Genomic DNA, 26736 nt, shown 5'->3' on the forward strand with positions numbered 1-26736 from the left:
ATAGCTATTAAATAGTTAATAACTATTTAATAGCTACCTAGTTAAAATAATTACAAAATTACCTGTAAAATAAATCCTAACCTAAGTTACAATTAAACCTAACACTACACTATCAATAAATTAATTAAATAAACTACCTACATTGTTCCGATCAGCCAATAGAATGCAAGCTCAATCTGATTGGCTGATTGGATCAGCCAATCGGATTCAACTTGAATCTGATTGGCTAATTCAATCAGCCAATCAGATTTTTCCTACCTTAATTCCGATTGGCTGATAGAATCCTATCAGCCAATCGGAATTCGAGGGACGCCATCTTGGATGACGTCCCTTAAAGGAACCTTCATTCGTCGTCTAGTCGTCGTGAGAAGAGGATGTTCCGCGCCGGAGGTCTTGAAGATGGAGCCGCTCCTCGTCGGATGGATGAAGATAGAAGATGCCGCTTGGATGAAGATGTTTGCCGGTCCGGATCTCCTCTTCTTGCCGGTTAGGATGAAGACTTCGGAGCCTCTTCTGGACCGCTTCTTGCCGGATAGGATGAAGACTTCGGAGCCTCTTCTGGACGGATCGGTGATACCCGGCATGGTGAAGATAAGGTAGGGAGATCTTCAGGGGCTTAGTGTTAGGTTTTTTAAGGGGGGTCTGGGTTAGATTAGGGGTATGTGGGTGGTGGGTTGTAATGTTGGGGGGGTATTGTATGTTTTTTTTTTCAGGCAAAAGAGCTGAATTCTTTGGGGCATGCCCCACAAAAGGCCCTTTTAAGGGCTGGTAAGGTAAAAGAGCTGTAAACTTTTTATTTTAGATTAGGGTAGGGCATTTTTTTTATTTTGGGGGGCTTTGTTATTTTTTTAGGGGGCTTAGTGTAGGTGTAATTAGTTTAAAATTCTTGTAATCTTTTTTTATTTTTTGTAATTTAGTGTTTGGTTTTTTTTGTAATTTAGTTTAGTTGATTTCATTGTAGATAATTGTAGGTAATTGTAGGTAGTTTATTTAATTAATTTATTGATAGTGTAGTGTTAGGTTTAATTGTAACTTAGGTTAGGATTTATTTTACAGGTAATTTTGTACTTATTTTAACTAGGTAGCTATTAAATAGTTATTAACTATTTAATAGCTATTGTACCTAGTTAAAATAAATACAAAGATGCCTGTAAAATATATATAAATCCTAAAATAGCTACAATGTAATTATTATTTATATTGTAGCTATATTAGGGTTTATTTTACAGGTAAGTATTTAGCTTTAAATAGGAATAATTTATTTAATAAGATTTATTTTATTTCGTTAGATAAAAATTATATTTAACTTAGGGGGGTGTTAGTGTTAGACTTAGCTTTAGGGGTTAATACATTTATTATAGTAGCGGCGAGGTCCGGTCGGCAGATTAGGGGTTAATACTTGAAGTTAGGTGTCGGCGATGTTAGGGAGGGCAGATTAGGGGTTAATACTATGTATTATAGGTTTTTTGAGGCGGGAGTGAGGCAGTTTAGGGGTTAATACATTTCTAGTGGCGGCGAGGTCCGATCGACAGATTAGGGGTTAATAAGTGTAGGTAGGTAGCGGCGACTTTGGGGGGGGGGGCAGATTAGGGGGTAATAAATATAATATAGGGGTTGGCGATGTTAGGGGCAGCAGATTAGGGGTACATAGGGATAATGTAGGTTGCGGCGGTGTGCGGTCGGCAGATTAGGGGTTAAAAGTTTTTTATTAGAGTGGCGGCGATGTGGGGGGACCTCGGTTTAGGGGTACATAGGTAGTTTATGGGTGTTAGTGTACTTTAGAGCACAGTAGTTAAGAGCTTTCTGGGCTGACGCCGGTTCATAAAGCTCTTAACTCCTGGCTTTTTTTCTGCGGCTGGAGTCTTGTCGTTTAAGAGCTTTATGAACCGGCGTTAGCCCAGAAAGCTCTTAACTCCTGGCTTTTCTCTGCGGCTGGAGTTTTGTCGTTCGATTTCTAACGCTCACTTCAGCCAAGACTCTAAATACCAGCGTTAGAAAGAGCCCATTGAAAAGATAGGATACGCAATTGACGTAAGGGGATCTGCGGTATGGACAAGTTGCGGCTGGAAAGTGAGCGTTAGACCCTTTCCTGACTGACTCTAAATACCAGCGGGCGGCTAAAACCAACGTTAGGACCCCCTAACGCTGGTTTGGACGGCTAACGCAGAACTCTAAATCTAGGCATTAGTAACTTGAAAAAGGAATATTCATTTTATCATTACATTGACAATCATGTAGGAACCTTTGTCTGCTAGATGTTATCAAAAGGGACCACTTATGGCAAAATGTAAAATGTTGTCCTTAAAACCACTTTATCCAAGAGAAAAACAAGATAAGAAGGCTTGCAAGAAAGAGTAGACATTTCAAACTTAAACCCCCTCAAAAAACTGCCAAATTCTTAGAAGCAAATAAGGTTCCAAGGAGGAGACATTGGAATAAACACTAGCCTGATGCTATCTACAGCTTGAACAAAGCTCTGAACGTCTGGAAGATTAGAAATTTTCTTGTGAAATAACATGAACATCGCTAAAATCTAGACCTTTAAATAGCTAGCAAATAAACCCTTATCCAAGTCCTCTTGTAAAAATAGAATTATTCTAAGAATTCCAACTGAAACCTTGTTTTTCGCACCAGAAAGGACTATCTGGCCTGAATAAGGTTTCAACAAGAGCATCAGAAAAAAAAACTGTTTTAAAATTACGTGTTTAGTGTGTAAAACTGCCTAAAAACAGAATTTATGTTTACCTGATAAATTACTTTCTCCAACGGTGTGTCCGGTCCACGGCGTCATCCTTACTTGTGGGATATTCTCTTCCCCAACAGGAAATGGCAAAGAGCCCAGCAAAGCTGGTCACATGATCCCTCCTAGGCTCCGCCTTCCCCAGTCATTCGACCGACGTAAAGGAGGAATATTTGCATAGGAGAAATCATATGATACCGTGGTGACTGTAGTTAGAGAAAATAAATCATCAGACCTGATTAAAAAACCAGGGCCGTGGACCGGACACACCGTTGGAGAAAGTAATTTATCAGGTAAACATAAATTCTGTTTTCTCCAACATAGGTGTGTCCGGTCCACGGCGCCATCCTTACTTGTGGGAACCAATACCAAAGCTTTAGGACACGGATGATGGGAGGGAGCAAATCAGGTCACCTAGATGGAAGGCACCACGGCTTGCAAAACCTGTCTCCCAAAAATAGCCTCAGAAGAAGCAAAAGTATCAAATTTGTAAAATTTGGTAAAAGTGTGCAGTGAAGACCAAGTCGCTGCCTTACATATCTGATCAACAGAAGCCTCGTTCTTGAAGGCCCATGTGGAAGCCACGGCCCTAGTGGAATGAGCTGTGATTCTTTCAGGAGGCTGCCGTCCGGCAGTCTCATAAGCCAATCTGATGATGCTTTTAAGCCAAAAAGAGAGAGAGGTAGAAGTTGCTTTTTGACCTCTCCTTTTACCAGAATAAACAACAAACAAGGAAGATGTTTGTCTGAAATCCTTTGTAGCCTCTAAATAGAATTTTAGAGCACGAACTACATCCAAATTGTGCAACAAACGTTCCTTCTTTGAAACTGGATTCGGACACAAAGAAGGCACGACTATCTCCTGGTTAATATTTTTGTTAGAAACAACTTTCGGAAGAAAACCAGGTTTAGTATGCAAAACCACCTTATCTGCATGGAACACCATATAAGGAGGAGAACACTGCAGAGCAGATAACTCTGAAACTCTTCTAGCAGAAGAAATTGCAACCAAAAACAAAACTTTCCAAGATAATAACTTGATATCAACGGAATGTAGGGGTTCAAACGGAACCCCCTGAAGAACTGAAAGAACTAAATTGAGACTCCAAGGAGGAGTCAAAGGTTTGTAAACAGGCTTGATTCTAACCAGAGCCTGAACAAAAGCTTGAACATCTGGCACAGCCGCCAGCTTTTTGTGAAGTAAAACAGATAAAGCAGAAATCTGTCCCTTCAAAGAACTTGCAGATAATCATTTCTCCAAACCTTCTTGAAGAAAGGATAGAATCTTAGGAATTTTTATCTTGTTCCATGGGAATCCTTTAGATTCACACCAACAGATATATTTTTTCCATATTTTATGGTAGATTTTTGTAGTTACAGGCTTTCTGGCCTGAACAAGAGTATCAATGACAGAATCTGAGAACCCTCGCTTTGATAAAATCAAGCGTTCAATCTCCAAGCAGTCAGTTGGAGTGAGGCCAGATTCGGATGTTCGAACGGACCTTGAACAAGAAGGTCCTGTCTCAAAGGTAGCTTCCATGGTGGAGCCGATGACATATTCACCAGATCTGCATACCAAGTCCTGCGTGGCCACGCAGGAGCTATCAAGATCACCGATACCCTCTCCTGTTTGATCCTGGCTACCAGCCTGGGAATGAGAGGAAACAGTGGGAACACATAAGCTAGGTTGAAGCTCCAAGGTGCTACTAGTGAATCCACTAGAGTCGCCTTGGGATCCCTGGATCTGGACCCGTAGCAAGGAACCTTGAAGTTCTGACGAGACGCCATCAGATCCATGTCTGGAATGCCCCACAATTGAATTATTTGGGCAAAGATTTCCGGATGGAGTTCCCACTCCCCCGGATGAAATGTCTGACGACTCAGAAAATCCGCTTCCCAATTTTCCACTCCTGGGATGTGGATTGCAGACAAGTGGCAAGAGTGAGTCTCCGCCCTTTGAATTATTTTGGTCACTTCTTCCATCGCCAGGGAACTCCTTGTTCCCCCCTGATGGTTGATATACGCAACAGTCGTCATGTTGTCTGATTGAAACCGTATGAATTTGGCCTTTGCTAGCTGAGGCCAAGCCTTGAGAGCATTGAATATCGCTCTCAGTTCCAGAATATTTAATCGGGAGAAGAGATTCTTCCCGAGACCAAAGACCCTGAGCTTTCAGGGGTTCCCAGACCGCGCCCCAGCCCACCAGACTGGCGTCGGTCGTGACAATGACCCACTCTGGTCTGCGGAAGCTCATCCCTTGTGACAGGTTGTCCAGGGTCAGCCACCAACGGAGTGAATCTCTGGTCCTCTGATCTACTTGTATCGTCGGAGACAAGTCTGTATAATCCCCATTCCACTGACTGAGCATGCACAGTTGTAATGGTCTTAGATGAATTCGCGCAAAAGGAACTATGTCCATTGCCGCGACCATCAAACCTATTACTTCCATGCACTGCGCTATGGAAGGAAGAAGAACAGAATGAAGTACTTGACAAGAGCTTAGAAGTTTTGATTTTCTGGCCTCTGTCAGAAAAATCCTCATTTCTAAGGAGTCTATTATTGTTCCCAAGAAGGGAACTCTTGTTGACGGAGATAGAGAACTTTTTTCTACGTTCACTTTCCACCCGTGAGATCTGAGAAAGGCCAGGACAATGTCCGTATGAGCCTTTGCTTGTGGTAGAGACGACGCTTGAATCAGTATGTCGTCCAAGTAAGGTACTACTGCAATGCCCCTTGGTCTTAGCACCGCTAGAAGGGACCCTAGTACCTTTGTGAAAATTCTTGGAGCAGTGGCTAATCCGAATGGAAGTGCCACAAACTGGTAATGCTTGTCCAGAAAGGCGAACCTTAGGAACCGATGATGTTCCTTGTGGATAGGAATATGTAGATACGCATCCTTTAAATCCACCGTGGTCATGAATTGACCTTCCTGGATGGTAGGAAGAATTGTCCGAATGGTTTCCATTTTGAACGATGGAACCTTGAGAAATTTGTTTAGGATCTTGAGATCTAAGATTGGTCTGAATGTTCCCTCTTTTTTGGGAACTATGAACAGATTGGAGTAGAATCCCATCCCTTGTTCTCCTAATGGAACCGGATGAATCACTCCCATTTTTAACAGGTCTTCTACACAATGTAAGAATGCCTGTCTTTTTATGTGGTCTGAAGACAATTGAGACCTGTGGAACCTCCCCCTTGGGGGTAGCCCCTTGAACTCCAGAGAATAACCTTGGGAGACTATTTCTAGCGCCCAAGGATCCAGAACATCTCTTGCCCAAGCCTGAGCGAAGAGAGAAAGTCTGCCCCCCACCAGATCCGGTCCCGGATCGGGGGCCAACATCTCATGCTGTCTTGGTAGCAGTGGCAGGTTTCTTGGCCTGCTTACCTTTGTTCCAGCCTTGCATTGGCCTCCAGGCTGGCTTGGTTTGAGAAGTATTACCCTCTTGCTTAGAGGATGTAGAACTTGAGGCTGGTCCGTTTCTGCGAAAGGGACGAAAATTTGGTTTATTTTTAGCCTTAAAAGACCTATCCTGAGGAAGGGCGTGGCCCTTACCCCCAGTGATATCTGAAATAATCTCTTTCAAGTCAGGGCCAAACAGCGTTTTCCCCTTGAAAGGTATGTTAAGCAATTTGTTCTTGGAAGACGCATCCGCTGACCAAGATTTTAGCCAAAGCGCTCTGCGCGCCACAATAGCAAACCCTGAATTTTTCGCCGCTAATCTAGCTAATTGCAAAGTGGCGTCTAAAGTAAAAGAGTTAGCCAATTTAAGAGTGTGAACTCTGTCCATAATCTCCTCATAAGAAGAATCTTTATCGAGCGATTTTTCTAGTTCATCGAACCAGAAACACGCTGCTGTAGTGACAGGAACAATGCATGAAATTGGTTGTAGAAGGTAACCTTGCTGAACAAACATCTTTTTAAGCAAACCCTCTAATTTTTTATCCATAGGATCTTTGAAAGCACAACTATCTTCTATAGGGATAGTAGTGCATTTGTTTAGAGTAGAAACCGCCCCCTCGACCTTGGGGACTGTCTGCCATAAGTCCTTTCTGGGGTCGACCATAGGAAACAATTTCTTAAATATAGGGGGAGGGACAAAAGGTATGCCGGGCCTTTCCCATTCTTTGTTTACAATGTCCGCCACCCGCTTGGGTATAGGAAAAGCTTCGGGGGGCCCCGGGACCTCTAGGAACTTGTCCATCTTACATAATTTCTCTGGAATGACCAAATTGTCACAATCATCCAGAGTAGACAACACCTCCTTAAGCAGAGCGCGGAGATGTTCCAATTTAAATTTGAATGTAATCACATCAGGTTCAGCTTGTTGAGAAATTTTCCCTGAATCTGAAATTTCTCCCTCAGACAAAACCTCCCTGGCCCCCTCAGACTGGTGTAGGGGCATGTCAGAACCATTATCATCAGCGTCCTCATGCTCTTCAGTATTTTCTAAAACAGAGCAGTCGCGCTTTCGCTGATAATTGGGCATTTTGGCTAAAATGTTTTTGATAGAATTATCCATTACAGCCGTTAATTGTTGCATAGTAAGGAGTATTGGCGCACTAGATGTACTAGGGGCCTCCTGTGTGGGCAAGACTGGCGTAGACGAAGGAGGGGATGATGCAGTACCATGCTTACTCCCCTCACTTGAGGAATCATCTTGGGCATCATTTTCTCTAAATTGTTTGTCACATACATCACATCTATTTAAATGAGAAGGAACCTTGGCTTCCTCACATACAGAACATAGTCTATCTGATAGTTCAAACATGTTAAACAGGCATAAACTTGATAACAAAGTACAAAAAACGTTTTAAAATAAAACCGTTACTGTCACTTTAAATTTTAAACTGAACACACTTTATTACTGAATATGTGAAAAAGTATGAAGGAATTGTTCAAAATTCACCAAAATTTCACCACAGTGTCTTAAAGCCTTAAAAGTATTGCACACCAAATTTGAAAGCTTTAACTCTTAAAATAACGGAACCGGAGCCGTTTTTATATTTAACCCCTATACAGTCCCTGGTATCTGCTTTGCTGAGACCCAACCAAGCCCAGAGGGGAATACGATACCAAATGACGCCTTCAGTAAGCTTTTTCTATGTATCTGAGCTCCTCACACATGCATCTGCATGCCTTGCTTCCCAAAAACAACTGCGCATTAGTGGCGCGAAAATGAGGCTCTGCCTATGATTAGAGAAGGCCCCCAGTGAAAAAGGTGTCCAATACAGTGCCTGCCGTTTCTTTAACATAATTCCCAAGAATAAAATAACTCCTCAAAGCTATAAACTATTAAAAATGCTTATAAATCAATCGTTTTAGCCCAGAAATATGTCTACCAGTCTTTAAAGCCCTTGTGAAGCCCTTTATTCTTATTTAATAAAAATGGCTTACCGGATCCCATAGGGAAAATGACAGCTTCCAGCATTATCAAGTCTTGTTAGAAATGTGTCATACCTCAAGCAGCAAAAGTCTGCTCACTGTTTCCCCCAACTGAAGTTAATTCCTCTCAACAGTCCTGTGTGGAAACAGCCATCGATTTTAGTAACGGTTGCTAAAATCATTTTCCTCTTACAAACAGAAATCTTCATCTCTTTTCTGTTTCAGAGTAAATAGTACATACCAGCACTATTTTAAAATAACAAACTCTTGATTGAAGAATAAAAACTACATTTAAACACCAAAAAACTCTAAGCCATCTCCGTGGAGATGTTGCCTGTGCAACGGCAAAGAGAATGACTGGGGAAGGCGGAGCCTAGGAGGGATCATGTGACCAGCTTTGCTGGGCTCTTTGCCATTTCCTGTTGGGGAAGAGAATATCCCACAAGTAAGGATGACGCCGTGGACCGGACACACCTATGTTGGAGAAAGGGACCCCATTTCCCCCTAAAGCCTGTGAACATGAGATCCATACAGAATGAATTTTAAGGTCTAGTGTGTACATGGCAATGTCTGTAACATAATGTCCCCTGGCTATGAAGTTACATAACAAATATACCTGCTAACAGCCTGTGGGCTATGTGAGTGCAAATGGGTTCCTACTTACCCGACAAGCACCGACTATACGGATACTTATAAGCTGCAGGAATTACTGCTTACAGTAGATAGCCCATTCATGTGCTGAGCACATTACGACAGATGGTCTAATTAAGGAGTATATTGATGACTCAACAGGAGGAAGCTAAGGAACCTGTCCCTATGACACATGTGGCAGGCTTGTGACTAACTCCTACACCAGGAGTAAATTGTGTCACTGCCCAAAACTCCACTCTCCCCTCTATTTGTAGCAGCTCCCTGATGGGAAAAATAGGCCTCAAATCAATCGTAGAACCCCTCTCAATAAAGAATCTGGAGCATCTCAATTCTTTATCTTCCTCCTGAGAGACAAAGATTAAGACTGGTATACCAGAGAGGTGAGAGGGATTAAGTATTCTTGCAGTTATGGAAATCTTTGCCTACTCCTAATGGCCTGGAGTTGAATCCCAAGAGTAATGGTTTGTGGATTCTCACCACATTATGAAAGAAAGCCACTGTACATGGTAACAGGGCAGAAACCGTATATAACACTGCCTAACAGGTTGCTGTTTCTTGTCCCTCTTTGCCTTCAACACCTTAATCCACTTCTCAGTTTTTTACTTCACAGAAACCCACAAAATTGTACCAAACATTACAAAATTAAATAATAATGATCCTGGATCTTCAGTGGTTAATGTTGGAGTTGTACAGAAGAGAAAAGTAGCTGTCTGGCACAGCTACAGCTAATGACATTTCTAATTAAAATATTGTGGGTTGTGATGTGGCACTTAATAGTGTGTATGTGTGTTTTAGTATATGTGTGTGTATAGTGTATGTGTCTTATAGTATGGATGGTATGTGTATGATAGTATGGATAGTATATGTGTGCGTGTATAGTGCATGTGTGTGATAGTATGTATAGTATATGCGTGTGTATAGTGTATGTGTGTGATAGTTTGGATAGTATATGTGTGTGTGTATGTGTGTGATAGAATGGATAGTGTATGTGTGCATAGTGTATGTGTCTTATAGTATGCGAATGTTGTGTGCGTTGTGCTCCTGCATGTATGTGAATGCTCTGTGCGTTGTGTGTGCCTGCATGTATGTGAATGCTGTGTGTGTTGTGTATGTGAATGCTGTGTGTGTTGTGTGTGCCTGCATGTATGTGAACACTGTGTAGTATTTGTTTGTTGTGTATGTTTTGTGGCAGAATAATTATTATTCTTTATTTATAAAGCGCCAAAGATTCTGCAGTGCTGAAGACATGGTGAGGGGGGGGTAGGCCTTTTTGCCCTAAAATGCCCTTGCCTTTTTTTGGTCCCAGTCCGGCCCTGGGAACATCATATTAAGATATACTTATTAACAACAGAGTCTCAAAGCTAATTTGGCCTCAACAGCCACGTACTACTACTCATAGATTATAGTAATTATTAACTGTTTTACAATTTACAATAACAGTATAAAGGGGCTAAAGTACCATCTAATACCATTGTGATCTAAGTTCCAATGTCCATGCACCCTTGATCAATTTCTTTCTATCTATATCTATACATATATATTACAAGTAAAGTTAGAAATCCGGGTAATCGTAGGACTACCCGGGTAAACCTGATATTACCCAAGCGGCTCTGGGTAAAGCCCGATGTAATGTAATTTCCCCATCTATATTATTTTTGTTTTGCCTCTGCCTGGGGGGTTTCAAGAAAGATGCCCCGCCAATGCTCTGGCATCCACCCCAAGTGAACCTATGGGAATGAGGTTTACAAGGGGGGCTTTGCCCCCATTAAACCCCCCAGACAGAGGCAAAAAAGATAGTGAAGATGTGCTGATTACAATGCATCTCTATATGTTGGTGCGGTAACTCAATGCAATCTGAGAAGATTTATCATGTTACATCGGGCTTTACCCACAGCTGCTTGGGTAATGCTAGGATTGCCCTACTTGGGCCAACTGGCTAGCAACATTTTCTTTGGAGAAAACTGACTTTAATCAAAGGGAGAGGGAAGAAATGTAGAAAACACATATAGGAAGAAATGGGAGGCAGCAAGGAATTAAAAACCTTTTAAAGTTATTTCACATTTAGTACTAGTGAATTTGGCAGTGTTTTTTTATGAATAAATTATAATAATAATTAATGTACAGCAATCTGTTATTTAGTTTTCTACCAATTACTTTTATTATTTATTATTTTTCATTCTTACAATACAAACCTCAAGTTTGGCATCTAAATCTGAATCAGAAGCAACCACATGTTCATCTTCTTTCTTCCCAGTAACCTTGATTAATGTCTGCTTCGTTTTCCAGTATTTCTGTTGTACTTTATTTAGCACAGATTTATCTTGGTTTTGTGCATATCGGTCATAAAACTCTCTTGAATAGTGACTAGAGAGAAATGAAAGCAAATACTTTAACATAAACACCATCATCTCAACATTTTTTTCTGTTTAAAAATAAATAATAAAAATAAACAAGTAAATATAAAAATAAATACATAATAAAAAAAATAAACCAACCGAGAACAAAACCAACAATTTTCAAATGTATAAAGTTTAGCGGATGTTTAAAAAGGTGTTTTCATTCACTTGATTATACTACATTTTTATCAAATATAAATATATAGTATTCAGGTACTACAGTTTAAAGGAGTATACGAATTACAGAAATGTGTAATCGACATAAAGCTGAATATATTCTAAAAATATGATGCATTTTTTAAAAACAGTATGAAGAGATAAAACAAATATTATTTACTTTAAACAAATATTTTATCTTGAATAAAACCTACATAATTATTTGATTAATTGGTGCTTTAATGCACTTTGCAGATAGTAATATGTATGACGTTAGAAGGCATCAGTAGGCAAGTATAGATGAAAGTGGTACTTACTAATTGTGACCATCCATATTTCAATTCTGAACACCTATGAATCAAAATAAATACACATCTTAGAAACTGTAGTATTAATAATGAGCTTAAAATGTTTCAACCTTGTAAAAAGACATTATTGGGCCATTACATTTTTTTTTATATTTATGCAAAGTGTACACCACAAATTAAGCACTGCATTGCAAAATAAATGCTTTAAACACGTTTAAACTGGTCCTTTGTCTCCAAACACTGTATATTTTTTTATGTTTTGCAGACTAGGGATGTATGTTCTTTGGTATTGTATACTTTATCTCATTTGCTACAGTTAGGGACACTATGACTGAGCTGCTGCATTGCTCAGCAATCACTGTTCAGTACCTATGCAGGCAGTGAGGCAATATTCATGGATGCAAATGGAATATAGTGCAACACTTGAAGAACCAAATTCAGTTTTCATGGGGGAACCACATGTTAAAAAAAAAAAAAAAAAAAGGATAAGCTTACTCTTTTTTTCTTTTCTTTTTTTGCATGATTTTCCATTTTTTTAAATAACTTTTTATGGCCCCTTATCTTGGCTAATCACTTGGCTTTATTCAATATATACACATTTTACCTTTGATTATCTTTTGTTGTAAGTTAATACCCATAACAACATATTGAGGCAAGTTTAGGCACATGCACATATTATATGTACAACAATGTTGTAAACACTGCAGCCATGCAGTCCTTTAAGACACATGTACACTACTGAGCCTATCTCAGTATGCTCTTATGGAAAGGAGTTAAGATGCAACAAAGGATACTAAAGGGCCAATTTATCAAGGGCCGAAAAACCCCTGGTGCCCCCGTTTCCGCGCATGCCTTCAGGCTCGCCGGAAACAGCAGTTATAAAGCAGCGGTCTTAAGACCGCTGCTCTTAACTGGTCCACTGCCTCTGAGGCTGCGGACATCAATCCGCCTGATCCTATACGATCGGGTTGATTGACACCCCCTGAATCTGCAGCGTCGCCATTGCACAAGAAGTTTACAAGAACTGCTTGTGCAATGTAAAATGCCGACCGCTTATGTCTGGCGGACATGATACGCCACAGCGTATCATGTCCGCTAGACTTTGATAAATCGTCCCCTAAGAGGAATAGGTAAATTTGATAACTGAAGCAAATTTTATCTGAATCATAAAAGTTTAATGTTGACTTCCATGTCCTGTAAGGATTTTGCACTTGCTTAGTTCATATACTGTACTTGAAAACATGGTCTTTACGACAACTGTACTCAATTAAAATACAATTAATAGATTGTTCACTATGAAATTTTTTTTTTTTATTTTTTTTTTAACCCCTTAATGACCACAATGTACCCTGTATGTCACTGGTCGTTAAGGGTTTTTTTCAGGACATAATAGCACAAGTCTAGCAAGAACACACTATTAATGCACTCCCTCTAGCAGGCTTTGTGGAATAGAGCAGTCTCAATGCTGGTGGCAAGACCGCTCTATAAAACAATCAAGTCCCAAAAAAAGGCCAGCGACATACAGGGTACGTCGCTGGTCCTTAAGGGGTTAAATTCTTTTTTATTGAAGAGAGCTTGGGCATACATCATGTAAACATTTGCATACAATCAGTTTGAAATTGTGTAAAGACACACTTAATACATTCACGATAGATATTGTTAGGAAAGCAAATGACACCCAATACATGAGAATAAAAGCATGAATTGCAGGAGAAAAACACTATGATCTGGTTTGTTTCATATCTGTATATGACTAAGAGGCGAGCTTCACAACATGTAATATATTGGGTTATAATAAAAGAATACATGAAAATTCATTCCAGACAGACATGACAAGTATCAACTGTACCTGTTCATCAAGATTTTCTCATTATCTGCTACCCAAGTTCTCCTTCTTTTAACTTTTTTAAACTAAACTAAACCTTAAAAAAAAAAAAAAAACTAAACAAAACTGTAGCTTAATATGATTAGCATGTATACCTGAATATGTTGCTCAGCACAATAATTTAGATATGGTTGCAGATTGCAAAGATATATGTAGGTCAAATATTCTTTGCAGGGGTAATGCTATTAGCTGGCAACATGGTTTCCTGAGCAGAGTGCAGTCAGCAAACTCACTACCTTACATCTCACCTCTAAGAGCAAAGGCAAGTCTGGGCAAAACCCCAGATTTAGATGTTAGCACAACCCATCCCATGCAGTTATCATAGGTGGTCAGATGTTAGTGGGTAACAGTCACAGCAGCAATAAAAAATGCAAAAGGTGTTTGGCTCTACATAAAGAGACAGAATAGAAGTTATATACCCAGGGATGTACGCCATTTAAATTTCTTAACATATAGGATCATTAACATGCTAGTTTAACCTAAGCACAGTAATGGGGCCATATTCTGAACGTTACTCTGTAAATTGAGATCCTGCAGTAAAGGTCTAGGGGGCCCCACTAATATAGGTTTGTTTTAAAAATATCTGCTGATCCCCGGCAGCTGCACAGCAAGTCTCTAATATTAAATAATCTGGCAAAAAGCTGTGTTTCCAATATCAAACAAATCCCCAAACAAACATACAATTTGCAAGTCAGCATCCAAACATGGGAGATGTAAATAAAAGGAAGTGGCACAAAAGCTGCATTAAACGTGACTAAAACTTGATGTAGGTTATATATCACAATATAACTGTAGCTGGATGTTTCTGATGAAGGCAAATTATGTTGTAAGGTAAACACAACCGTAAATACATACATAAAAGAAAGAACAACAACATTATGTCCAGCAAAGCTACATACAAACTTTCAACTTAAGATCCACGAGAGAGCTAAATTACTGTGAAACTTCATATCCGTTTGTCCAACTTAAAGAAGCAGATTAGATTTCTGTAGCGTGTCGGCCAGAGTACATCAAAAAAACACTCACATACAGCCCTTCCATTCTAGCCAATGCCGTCCCTGCCCAGGGCCCACGGTCCGTGATCCAAATCTGATGTACAGGACAATATTTGAAGGGCCATTCTCCTGGAAGATAGATCCGCGAGTGTTGTGGAATGCGTGCAGATGCGTCGCCCTTGTATGATTTGTATGCAGGCGGGCCTGTCTGAGCCAGACTGGTGTCGGGCTGTACTCCATCTAGCCCCTTAGTGCTGTTGGAGAGGGAGTGCTGTGGACTCGGAGGCTGTTTAAATTGAGAAGATGCAGTGACGGCTGACCAGGTAGCCACTTGTGGCAAAGCTGCATCATGAATATTCATGGAGCCTTGTTTTCCCCTTGGTGCGGTAAGGATCATGTCCTGAGTAAAAACAGCCGGGTCTAAAGAAAGAGCCGCTGAGTCAGTAGTAGTGGTGTTCGGTTGTAGTTGGGCGGGAGGCATTTTGTGCAAGTCCAGTGTGGAGAGGCAGTCCCGCATAGTCCCAGGGTTAGCTTTTGGAGGATAGGGTCTCGTAATAGCCTGGATAGCTCCCTTCATTGTCTCAAAGCTAGTGAACAAGCGTTCAAATGCCGGCACAAGAGCTTCTAATATCTGCGCGGCCCTGCAGTTTTCCAACTCCATTGCTCTAAGCAAAATCAGTATGTGCTAAATCCCACGTGGATTACTATTAAATAAAATGACCTCCGGGGTAGAAGAGAATGGATTCCTTCTATCTGCTGGTAGTTCCCGGACAGCCTCTCTGTCAAGGGAGATGCAGATGGCATGGAAGAAAGATGATATTAGAGAGATTAAAAGAGGTTTTCTCTGGAGCAACAAAAGCTTGCATCCATCTTCAAGAGCCGCCCACCGGAAGCCCACTATGAAAATTGTTAGTGAAGAAAGTATATTTATAGTTGAAGGTGGAAAAAAATATTAAAATAAGAAATATATTAAAAACCCATTAAGAAATTAGAAACAATAGAGAATCAATTAGCTACTGACCACATAAGGGAGAAAACACCTGAAAAAAAAATACTGTTTTTTGTTTATTTAATTTACTTTATTATAATAGTTTTTCAGATTGTCTACTAATTCTAATTGATTAGAATGGTTAAAAATCCCCAACAATATCTTTTATAAGCTCAGCTTTAAATGGGGGCTACGGCTGGGAATCAGAAGAAATCATGAGAACTGAAAAATAGGCCAGATTGCCCTCAATTGCTATTTCAATTGGATCTATTGAATCCCAGTGAGAAAACAGGGACCCTGGGAAGATAGGCTAATGCCAGTCTAAAACATCAGAGAGATTCATAAGAAATCTATAAAGATGGTATAACTATGCTAACAGCTAGTAGCTATTTCAACAAGTCTGGTAAGGGACTTAACTGAATTAAAGAATTTAATCAAACAAGCAGACAGATACATTAATAGCAAGTACAGTAAACCCCTTGAGATTTTGGTACAAAATGTTTAATTAGGCGTAATTAAAAACAAAATTTATGCTTACCTGATACATTTATTTATTTCCAGGCATGGAGAGTCCACAAATCATTCTAATTACTAGTGGGATATTCACTCCTGGCCAGCAGGAGGAGGCAAAGAGCACCCCAGCAGAGCTGTTAAGTATCACTTCCCTTACCTATAACTCACAGTCATTAGGTTGAATGAAAATGGAAAAAGATGATAACATAAAACGGTATAGAGTTGCCTGAGGCTTTAACAAAAAAACTGCAGCTTGAACATAAAGTAGGGCGGGTCGTGGACTCTCCATGCCTGGAAATAAATATATTTATCAGGTAAGCAAACATTTTGTTTTCCTTCCTAAGGCATGGAGAGTCCACGAACCATTCTAATTACTAGTGGGAACCAATACCCAAGCTAGAGGACACAGAATGAAAGGGAGAGAGAACAAGACAGGCGGACCTAAACCGAAGGCACCACCGCTTGAAGAACTTTTCTCCCAAAAGAAGCCTCAGCTGAGGCAAAAGTATCAAATTTGTAAAATCTGGAAAAAGTATGAATAGAGGACCATGTGGCCGCCTTACAAATTTGCTCCACCGAATCTTCATTTTTGAAAGCCCAGGAAGATGAAACAGCTCTAGTGGAATGAGCCGTAAGCTAAATGGATAACACTTCTCAACGAAAGAGAAAACGTGGTAGAAGTGGCCTTCTGACCCCTACGCTTACCAGAGAAAACAATGAACAGGGCAGAAGTCTGCCGAAAATCTTTAGTAGCTTGAAGGTAAATTTTAGAGCACGAACAACATCCAAGTTATGCAAAAGACATTCCTTTTGTGAAGAAGGATTAGGACAAAAAGGAGGAACAATTTCCTGATTAATATTGTGACCCGACACTACCTTAGGAAGAAACCCCAGCTTAGTACGTAGGCCTGCCTTATCAGCATGAAAAATAAGGTAAGGGGAATCACACTACAAAGCCCAAAGTTTGGAAACTCTGCGAGCAGAAGAAATAGCAATAAGAAACAAGACCTTCCAAGATAGTAACTTAATATCAACAGAATGCATTGGTTCAAACGGAGCCTGCTGCAAAACTTTAAGAACAAGATTAAGGCTCCAAGGAGAAGCAACAGGTTTAAACACAGGCCTGATTCTGACCAAGGCCAGACGTTTATGCAAAAGAATAGACAGTGCAGAAATCTGACACTTCAGAGTACTGACTGAAACCGTTCTCCGGGCCCTCCTGAAGAAAAGCCAAAATTCGAGGAACGCTTACTGTGTTCCAAGAGAAATCCTTTGAATCACACCAATGAAAGTATTTATGCCATACCTTATGGTAAATTCTGCGAGTAACCAGTTTAGGAGCCTAAAGCATAGTATCTATGACTTTCTCAGAGAAGCCACGTCTAGGCAAAACTAGACGTTCAATCTCCAAGCAGTCAGCTTCAGAGAATCCAGATTTGGATGAAGCAAGGGACCCTGAAGTAGAAGGTCCTTCCTCAAAAGTAACCTCCATTGTGGAAGAGATGACATCACCAGATCCCCAAACCAGATCCTGCGAGGCCACGCAGGAGCTATTAGAATCACAGACGCACTCTCTTGCTTGATGTGAGCTATTACTCGTGGAAGGAGAGCAAACGGAGGAAACGGGTATGCTAGACTGAAGTTACAAGGAACCGCGAGAGAGAGGCTCTTTTTGGAGAGTCCAAATTTATCCTCTGCAATAGATCCGAGTGGTCTCCGTTCCATTGACGGAGCATGCATAGTTGCAGAGGTCTCAGAAGGAACTGAGCAAAAGGAACAATGTCCATGGAGGCAACCGTCAGACCAATCACCGCCATGCATTGAGCCACTGATGGACGAATAGCAGACTGGAGAGAAAGGCAAAAAGCATGAAGTTTGGATTTTATGACGTCCATCAGAAAAGTCTTCATGGACAGGGAATCTAGAATTGTTCCTAAGAAACACACCATTGTATCTGAAACAAGGGAACTCTTCCCCAGATTCACTTTCCACCCGTGGGAACGTAATATAGACAACATCTCTGTATGAGATTTTGCTAGATGAAAAGATGGCGCTTGAACTAAGATGTCATCCAGATAAGGCGCCACAGCAATTCCCTGGGACCTGACCACTGCCAGAAGAGCCCCCAGAACCTTTGTGAAAATTCTGGGAGCTGTAGTATGGCCAAAAAGGAAGGGCGACAAACCGTAAATGTTTTTCCAGAAAGGTAAACCTCAGATACTGGTAATGATCCCTGTGAATGGGAACATGAAGACACGCGTCCTTCAGATCTATGGTCGTGATGAACTGACCTTCTTGTACCAAAGGAAGAATGGAACAAATGGTCTCCATTTTGGAGGACGGAACCTTGAGGAATTGGTTAACAAACACTTCAGGTCAAGTTAGGGACGGAAAATGCCCTCCTTTTTGGGAACTACAAATAGGATAGAATCCTAGACCCTGTTCCTCTAGAGGAACTTGAACAATCCCAATCCCAAGGAAGATAGGTCCTTTAAGCAGTTTAAGAAGGCCTCTCTCTTTATCCAGTCCGCAGATAACCTTGACAGGTGGAATCTGCCCTTGGGAGGACAAGATTTGAGTCTACAGCCCAAGCATCTGGGACATCGCGTATCCAAGCCTGCCAAAAAAAAAGTCTGTCCCCCCACTTGATCCAATACAGGATCGGGGGGGCTCCCTTCATGCTGATTTAGAATCATCAGAAGGTTTCTTGGCTTGCTGTCCTTTATTTCAAGGCTGATTGGCCTTCAAGAAGACTTAGAGTGCTCTGACTTGGAAGAGGAGAAAGACTTTTGTCCCTTAAAGTTACAAAAGGAACGAAAATTTGAACTCTGTCGACCCTTAGGCCTATTCTTTTTATCCTGAGGTAGGAAAGTGCCCTTTCCACCTATAATTACGGAAATTATTTCAGCCAGACCTGGACCAAACAAGGTTTTACCCTTATAAGGCAAAGATAAAAGCTTGGACTTGGATGTGACATCTGCAGACCAAGATTTTAATCACAGAGCTCTACGAGCTAAAACAGTGAAACTGGAAATCTTAGCTCCCAGCCTAAGAACTTGCATGTTGGCATCGCAAACACAGGTATTGGCAAGCTTTAGAGCCTTGATCCTGTCTTGGATCTCCTCTATAGTAGTCTCTTCTAAGATTAGATTAGATAAGTAATCGCACCAATAAGATACTGCCCCTGCAACTGTAGCAATACTAGCCACAGGCTGCCACTGTAATCCCTGATGAATGTACATTTTCTTTTTAGTTAAATTCTTTTATTAACGTTGAATCGGCACACAACTTGTGTCATTCACATACATCAGGTAATATGATTACATTAACAATGTCAAAGAAAGTGGTACAGATCCAAACATTTTGTAATACATTAGAAGAACTGGGTATGTCCAAAAAATATTAGGCAAAACACAAACACAGGTATAGGCTAGCTTTAGAGCCTTGATCCTGTCTTGGATCTCATCTATAGTAGTCTCTTCTAAGATTAGATTAGATAAGTAATCGCACCAATAAGATACTGCCCCTGCAACTGTAGCAATACTAGCCACAGGCTGCCACTGTAATCCCTGATGAATGTACATTTTCATTTTAGTTAAATTCTTTTATTAACGTGGAATTGGCACACAACTTGTGTCATTCACATACATCAGGTAATATGATTACATTAACAATGTCAAAGAAAGTGGTACAGATCCAAACATTGTGTAATACATTAGAAGAACTGGGTATGTCCAAAAAATATTAGGAGGGGGGGAAGGGGTATGTCCAGTCTCGGGGAAAAATTAAAATTTGTAATTTTATACTGTAGGGGTTACTAAGTATCTACATTTACCTAAAATAGGTCACTGTATTCTATTATATTCATACCAGATAGCTTGTATCATTATAAAACTGTCTGTGTTTCCTTTATTGTAAACTGAATACTCTTCTAATTCTATTAGTTCGGATACCTTAGCGCTCCACATTCCCAGCGTGGGAACATCTCTTGCCTTCCAGTACCTGCCTATCAACATTTTTACGCTGTTTGTAAATATGCAGAATAAGAGAAGTAGGGACTTGAGCGGTAACTTAACAGACCTGTTTAATAACCAAATTAGGGGGTCTGGTGGTAATGTCGTATGTAGTATTTTTCCAACTTCATCTATAACTTTGTACCAAAAGTGATTTATTTGTGAACACCACCACCACATATGACCAATGCCGCTCCCCACATGGCCGCATCTCAAGCATTTATTATTAGTGTTAGGGTATAGCCGGAACATCTTCCATGGGGTTAAGTACCAGCAGTGCAAAATGTTATAGTTAGTTTCTAGAACAGATGCTGAAGTAGAGGACTTCTTAGTGTTAAGGAATATGTTAGTTGCCATTTGTGGAAGGATAATTATACCCAGTTCTCTCTCCCACATCTCTATAGAGTACGGTAGGTTTCCGGGTAAGGGTTGAATTAGAATTTTATATATAGCGGAGAGAGAGTGGTTTATTGGCGAATTTAGAAGATATAGTTTCTCAATGTTGGTTGGGGGACGGGTCATATTATTTTTATGTTTGTGTGTGGATATGTAATTATGAAGTCTTCTAAAGGAAAACCAGTTGCGTGCCCAGTCGTAACCTTTATCTATCAGCTGGGCCTGAGTACATATAGTCTCGTTTGCGGTTACATTGTATAGTAATAAGTCTTCCTTAGCCGGGGTATGAGGTATTGGTTTCGCCAGGAGATCTAGTAAAAAGTCAGTGTTATACCTAAGCAAAGTCGGGAGACCAGGGTTAGAAGATAAGCAAGGATGATGAATAGAGACGCCACGTCCCATTGGGTAAGAGTCTCTTTTGTGATTGGATTGGGGAGCATTTTATTTCTCTCAAGGAAGTTAGGACTCCAGCATAGAGTAGCTAGCGGGAAGTCTGAGTTTATTTGTTCTTCAAGTCGGACCCACCTCCTCTGCCCCCCTGCCACCATCCAATCTAAGATTCTTTTGTAGGAATATAGACATTCTGTATCTCTCTAGGTCAGGTAATCCCAGACCACCATGCTCACGTGGTAATGTCATGGTGGTTTTGTTTATTCTTGGTGGTTTCTTTTTCCACACAAAAGTGCTAATTAATTTTTGTACTTGGGATAGGTACCTGGGAGGCAGAGGCACTGGTACTGTCCCCATGATGTATAGCAATCTTGGGAAACTGTTCATTTTTATGGTGTTGATTCTGCCCCACCAAGAGAGTTTTTTGGAGCCCCTGGATGAGAGGTCACGCATTATTGCTGTTTTGATAGGTAAATAGTTAGCCTGGAATAAGTTGTCGGTGGATTTAGGGAGAAAGATCCCAAGGTACTTAAGTGCTACTGGACACCACTTTAGGGGGCAGTTGTTTTTGATTAGGTTTATGGAACGTTCAGGGAGACCGAGGGCTAGTATTTCAGATTTGTTCTGATTAACTAGGAAATCTGTAAGTTTATTAAAGATGGAGAGTTCGGATAATAATGGGGGAATGGATGTTTCGGGTTCAGTCAGGGAGAACAAGATGTCGTCAGCAAAAAGCGACACCTTGTACTCGTCCCCTCCCACCACGACACCTCAAATTTCCGACGCCTTTCTAATCTTTGATGCAAAGGTTTCGATAAATAGGGCAAACAATAGGGGAGAAAGAGGGCAGCCCTGTGCCATTTTTAATATCAATCGGGGAGGATAAAGGGCCATTTACTAGTATGCGGGCGCTGGGCGAGGTATATAGAGCAAATATCCGTTTTAAAGTGGTGGAGCCAAAACCAAAGGCCTCAAGAGAAGCTTTTAAATAGGACCAGTTAACCAGGTCGAAAGTCTTCTCGGCATCCGTAGAGATAAATGTGGTGGGGATATTTTTGTTTGTAATGTGCCAGATTAAATGCATATTGCGTACCGTATTATCTCTCGCTTCCCGTCCCGGGACAAAACCGACCTGGTCGTTATGTATGAGGGTGGGAAGGATTCGGCTGAGGCGGATCGTAATTATTTTTGCAAAAATCTTAAGGTCTGTATTAATAAGTGAAATAGGGCGGTAATTAGTGACTAAGTCTGGGGATTTGTTAGGTTTGGAAATGATGGTAATATGTGCTTGGAGTGAAGACGGCGAGAAAGCTCCGACTTCATCTATGCTTTGATAATATCTAAGTAAGTATGGGGATAGTATTTCTTTAAATTGTGTGAAATAAGAGTTCCATCTGGACCGGGAGCTTTACCAGAAGGGAGAGATGAGATAGTGGTCAGTAGCTCCTCTTCTGAGAATGGAGCATCAAGTTCATCCTGCTGCTCCACAGACAATTTAGGGAGGGTGATATCATTAAGATAAGTTGCTATATCTGTAGGGTGGGGGTCACTCGAACCTCGTCTGATATTGTAAAGGGTATCGTAGTAGTCCTTGAAAGCCTGTGTAATGTCCTTGGAAGTGGACTTCCTAGCCCCGCCTGAGTCACGAATTTCCATTATGTATTGTTTATTTGTTCATTTCTTAAGCTGGTGGGCTAGCATCATGCCCTGCTTATTTGCCCCTTTGTAGTAGATTTTTCTTAGATATAAGGCTTTGTTCTTGGCCTCAGAGCCCAAGAACATGCAAAGTTGGTCTCTTTTATGGGTAATGCTGTCTGTCAGGGACGTATTTGTGGGGTGTATTTTATGTAAGTCCTGCAGTTTGGCAATGTCTGTTAGTAGAGAATCGAGGTATATATTCTGCTGCTTCCTCCACGCAGCCTTAAGCGCAATTAATTCACCTCGAAGAACACATTTATGAGCGTTCCATATATGATGTATATCTACATCGGGGGTATCATTCCTTTGGAAGTAATCAATAAGTGTCTTTTGTATCTGCATGAATGACTGGGGGTCTCTAAGGTGGGATTCGTTGAATCTCCAATGAGAAGTGGAAGGGTCGGTGGGACGCTAGTGAAACTGGCAGCTAATAATGGCGTGATCTGACCATGTTATGGGGTTTATATTAGTTTGGGCAATGGAAGACAAACTGGATATGTCAGCAAATTGGTGAGGGTTAGAGTAAAATGTGAAGTCTCTGTCATTTGGGTGTTGAAGGCGCCACATATCGTGTATTGCTAAGTGTAAGAGAGAATGTTTAATTTGCTTTAATGTCTTGTTGGGGGTGGAGGACGAGCCAGTTGAGCAATCCAGTACTGGGTCGAATGCCAAGTTAAAGTCGCCCACTAAGATTAGGCCGCCTCTGGCTACTTCTAAGATTTTGTTGCTAAGCTGATGAAAAAATGGAGCAGGGTTCACATTTGGGGCGTACAAACTCACTAATGTTATAGGCCTATGATAGAGGTATCCCACCAGGATCAAATATCTTCCTTCTCCATCCTTGTGGGAGGAGGACATAACAAAATGTAAACCTCTCCTAACCAGAATCCCAAACCCATTGTGTTTAGTGGTGTGAGAGGAAAAATAGCTCTGTCCAAGTTTTTGGAAAATAGACTTGGGTTCATGGCCCCTTTTAAAGAGAATGTTCATGGCCCCTGGATAAAGAGAATGTCACCCCTGTGTCTCCTATAATCTCTTAGTGCCAGTGACCGTTTTTGGGGGCTATTGAGACCCTTAGTATTATGGGAGATGAACTTAATTTCGGCAAATGAACTATTCATTAGTTTGGGAGTTAAGGAGGTTAACTAATGCATGTGGTTTAGTAGTGTTCTTCCCCCAAAGTGGAGGTGGGATTCCCGAGACTGGACAGAGGGACAAAAAATTAAAAAAACAATAATCGCAAACTGAAAATTGAATAGGTGCAAAGTTACATTAAAAAAACACAACAACAACAATAACTATTGTATTAAGTGTACAAACCATTTTGTAATACACCTTACAAGGGGGATAGAATATCGCCTATCATACTCTTAGGTTATTTTGGAAATCAAACGACATCAGGATTGAGTAGTTAAGTACATGATGTTTAACTCATTGATCAGGAGTATAAAATATTTTGATATGAGATGTATAAATAGAGAGTTATACTAGCTGAGAATAATGGGTAAAACCAGGGTAGCCATATATTTCCTGAGGTGACTATATACCCAAAGATCTCCAACCTGGACTATGGGAGACAGATATATCGTAGCTGCGAGTATGGCTGTGAAGATCATTAGACTATGTTATTTCAGTGGCGTTTATCATGGTGTAAGAAAGAACTATAAACATTAATAACAGTGAACAGGGTTATTTCTTAACAGTTTATAAAAACATAATTTATGCTTACCTGATAAATTTATTTCTCTTGTAGTGTATCCAGTCCACGGATCATCCATTACTTGTGGGATATTCTCCTTCCCAACAGGAAGTTGCAAGAGGATCACCCACAGCAGAGCTGCTATATAGCTCCTCCCCTCACTGCCATATCCAGTCATTCGACCGAAAAAGCAGAGAAAGGAGAAACCATAGGGTGCAGTGGTGACTGTAGTTTAATTAAAATTTAGACCTGCCTGAAAAGGACAGGGCGGGCCGTGGACTGGATACACTACAAGAGAAATAAATTTATCAGGTAAGCATAAATAAAAATTTTCTCTTGTTAAGTGTATCCAGTCCACGGATCATCCATTACTTGCTAAAGTACACGGATGATGGGAGGGACAAGGCAGGAACTTAAACGGAAGGAACCACTGCCTGTAGAACCTTTCTCCCAAAAACAGCCTCTGAAGAAGCAAAAGTATCAAATTTGTAAAATTTGGAAAAAGTATGAAGCGAAGACCAAGTTGCAGCCTTGCAAATCTGTTCAACAGAGGCCTCATTTTTAAAGGCCCAGGTGGAAGCCACAGCTCTAGTAGAATGAGCTGTAATCCTTTCAGGAGGCTGCTGTCCAGCAGTCTCATAGGCTAAACGGATTATACTCCGAAGCCAAAAAGAAAGAGAGGTTGCCGAGGCCTTCTGACCTCTCCTCTGTCCAGAGTAAACAACAAACAGGTTAGATGTTTGGCGAAAATCTTTAGTAGCCTGTAAGTAAAACTTCAAGGCCCGGACTACGTCTAGATTATGCAAAAGACGTTCCTACTTTGAAGAAGGATTAGGACATAATGATGGAACAACAATCTCTTGATTGATATTCTTGTTAGAAACCACCTTAGGTAAAAACCCAGGTTTTGTACGCAGAACAACTTTATCTGAATGAAAGATCAGATAAGGAGAATCACAATGTAAGGCAGATAACTCAGAGACTCTTCGAGCCGAGGAAATAGCTATCAGAAAAAGAACTTTCCATGAAAGAAGTTTGATATCAATAGAATGAAGGGGTTCAAACGGAACCCCTTGAAGAACTTTAAGAACCAAGTTTAAGCTCCATGGAGGAGCAACAGGTTTAAACACAGGCTTAATTCTAACTAAAGCCTGACAAAATGCCTGAACGTGTGGAACTTCTGTCAGACGCTTGTGTAAAAGAATAGACAGAGCAGAAATCTGTCCCTTTAAAGAACTAGCTGATAATCCTTTGTCCAAATGCTCTTGGAGGAAGGACAATATCCTAGGAATCCTAACCCTACTCCATGAGTAATTCTTGGATTCACACCAATGAAGATATTTACGCCATATCTTGTGGTAAATTTTCCTGGTGACAGGCTTTCGTGCCTGTATTAAGGTATCAATTACTGACTCGGAGAAGCCACGCTTTGATAGGATCAAGCGTTCAATCTCCATGCAGTCAGTCTCAGAGAAAGTAGATTTGGATGATTGAAAGGACCTTGTATTAGAAGGTCTTGTCTCAGAGGAAGAGTCCATGGTGGAAAGGATGACATGTCCACTAGGTCTGCATACCAGGTCCTGCGTGGCCACGCAGGCGCTATCAATATCACCGATGCTCTTTCCTGTTTGATTTTGGCAATCAGACGAGGGAGCAGAGGAAACCTTGGAAACACATAAGCCAGGTTGAAGAACCAAGGCGCTGCTAGAGCATCTATCAGTGCCGCTTCTGGGTCCCTGGACCTGGATCCGTAACAAGGAAGCTTGGCCTTCTGGCGAGACGCCATGAGATCCAATTCTGGTTTGCCCCAACGGAGAACCAATTGAGCAAACACCTCGGGATGGAGTTCCCATTCCCCCGGATGAAAAGTCTGACGACTTAGAAAATCAGCCTCCCAGTTCTCTACACCTGGGATATGGATCGCTGACAGGTGGCAAGAGTGAGTCTCTGCCCAGCGAATTATCTTGGAGACTTCTGACATCGCTAGGGAACTCCTGGTTCCCCCTTGATGGTTGATGTAAGCCACAGTCGTGATGTAGTCCGACTGAAATCTGATGAACCTCAGTGTTGCTAGCTGAGGCCAAGCCAGAAGAGCATTGAATATTGCTCTTAACTCCAGAATATTTATTGGGAGGAGTTTCTCCTCCTGAGTCCATGAACCCTGAGCCTTCAGGGAGTTCCAGACTGCACCCCAACCTAGAAGGCTGGCATCTGTTGTTACAATTGTCCAATCTGGTCTGCGAAAGGTCATATCCTTGGACAGATGGGCCCGAGATAACCACCAGAGAAGAGAATCTCTGGTTTCCTGATCCAGATTTAGTAGAGGGGACAAATCTGTGTAATCCCCATTCCACTGATTAAGCATGCATAATTGCAGCGGTCTGAGATGCAGAAGCGCGAATGGCGCTATGTCCATTGCCGCTACCATTAAGCCGATTACTTCCATGCACTGAGCCACCGTGGGGCGCGGAATGGAGTGAAGAACATGGCAAGCATTTAGAAGATTTGATAACCTGGACTCCGTCA

General features: G+C 41.1%; 1 protein-coding gene across 1 annotated transcript in view; it reads right to left on the reverse strand.

The window, feature by feature from the left end:
- The window catches only part of ICA1 (islet cell autoantigen 1), a 469392-nt gene that overhangs the window by 342951 nt on the left and 99705 nt on the right, over positions 1-26736 (reverse strand). The window contains 2 exon segments of the mRNA XM_053714096.1: positions 10966-11137; positions 11643-11676. Coding sequence (XP_053570071.1) covers positions 10966-11137; positions 11643-11659 — 189 coding nt within the window. The 5' untranslated portion in view covers positions 11660-11676.

Source organism: Bombina bombina, chromosome 5, assembly GCF_027579735.1.
Source record: "Bombina bombina isolate aBomBom1 chromosome 5, aBomBom1.pri, whole genome shotgun sequence".
Classification (NCBI taxonomy): domain Eukaryota; kingdom Metazoa; phylum Chordata; class Amphibia; order Anura; family Bombinatoridae; genus Bombina; species Bombina bombina.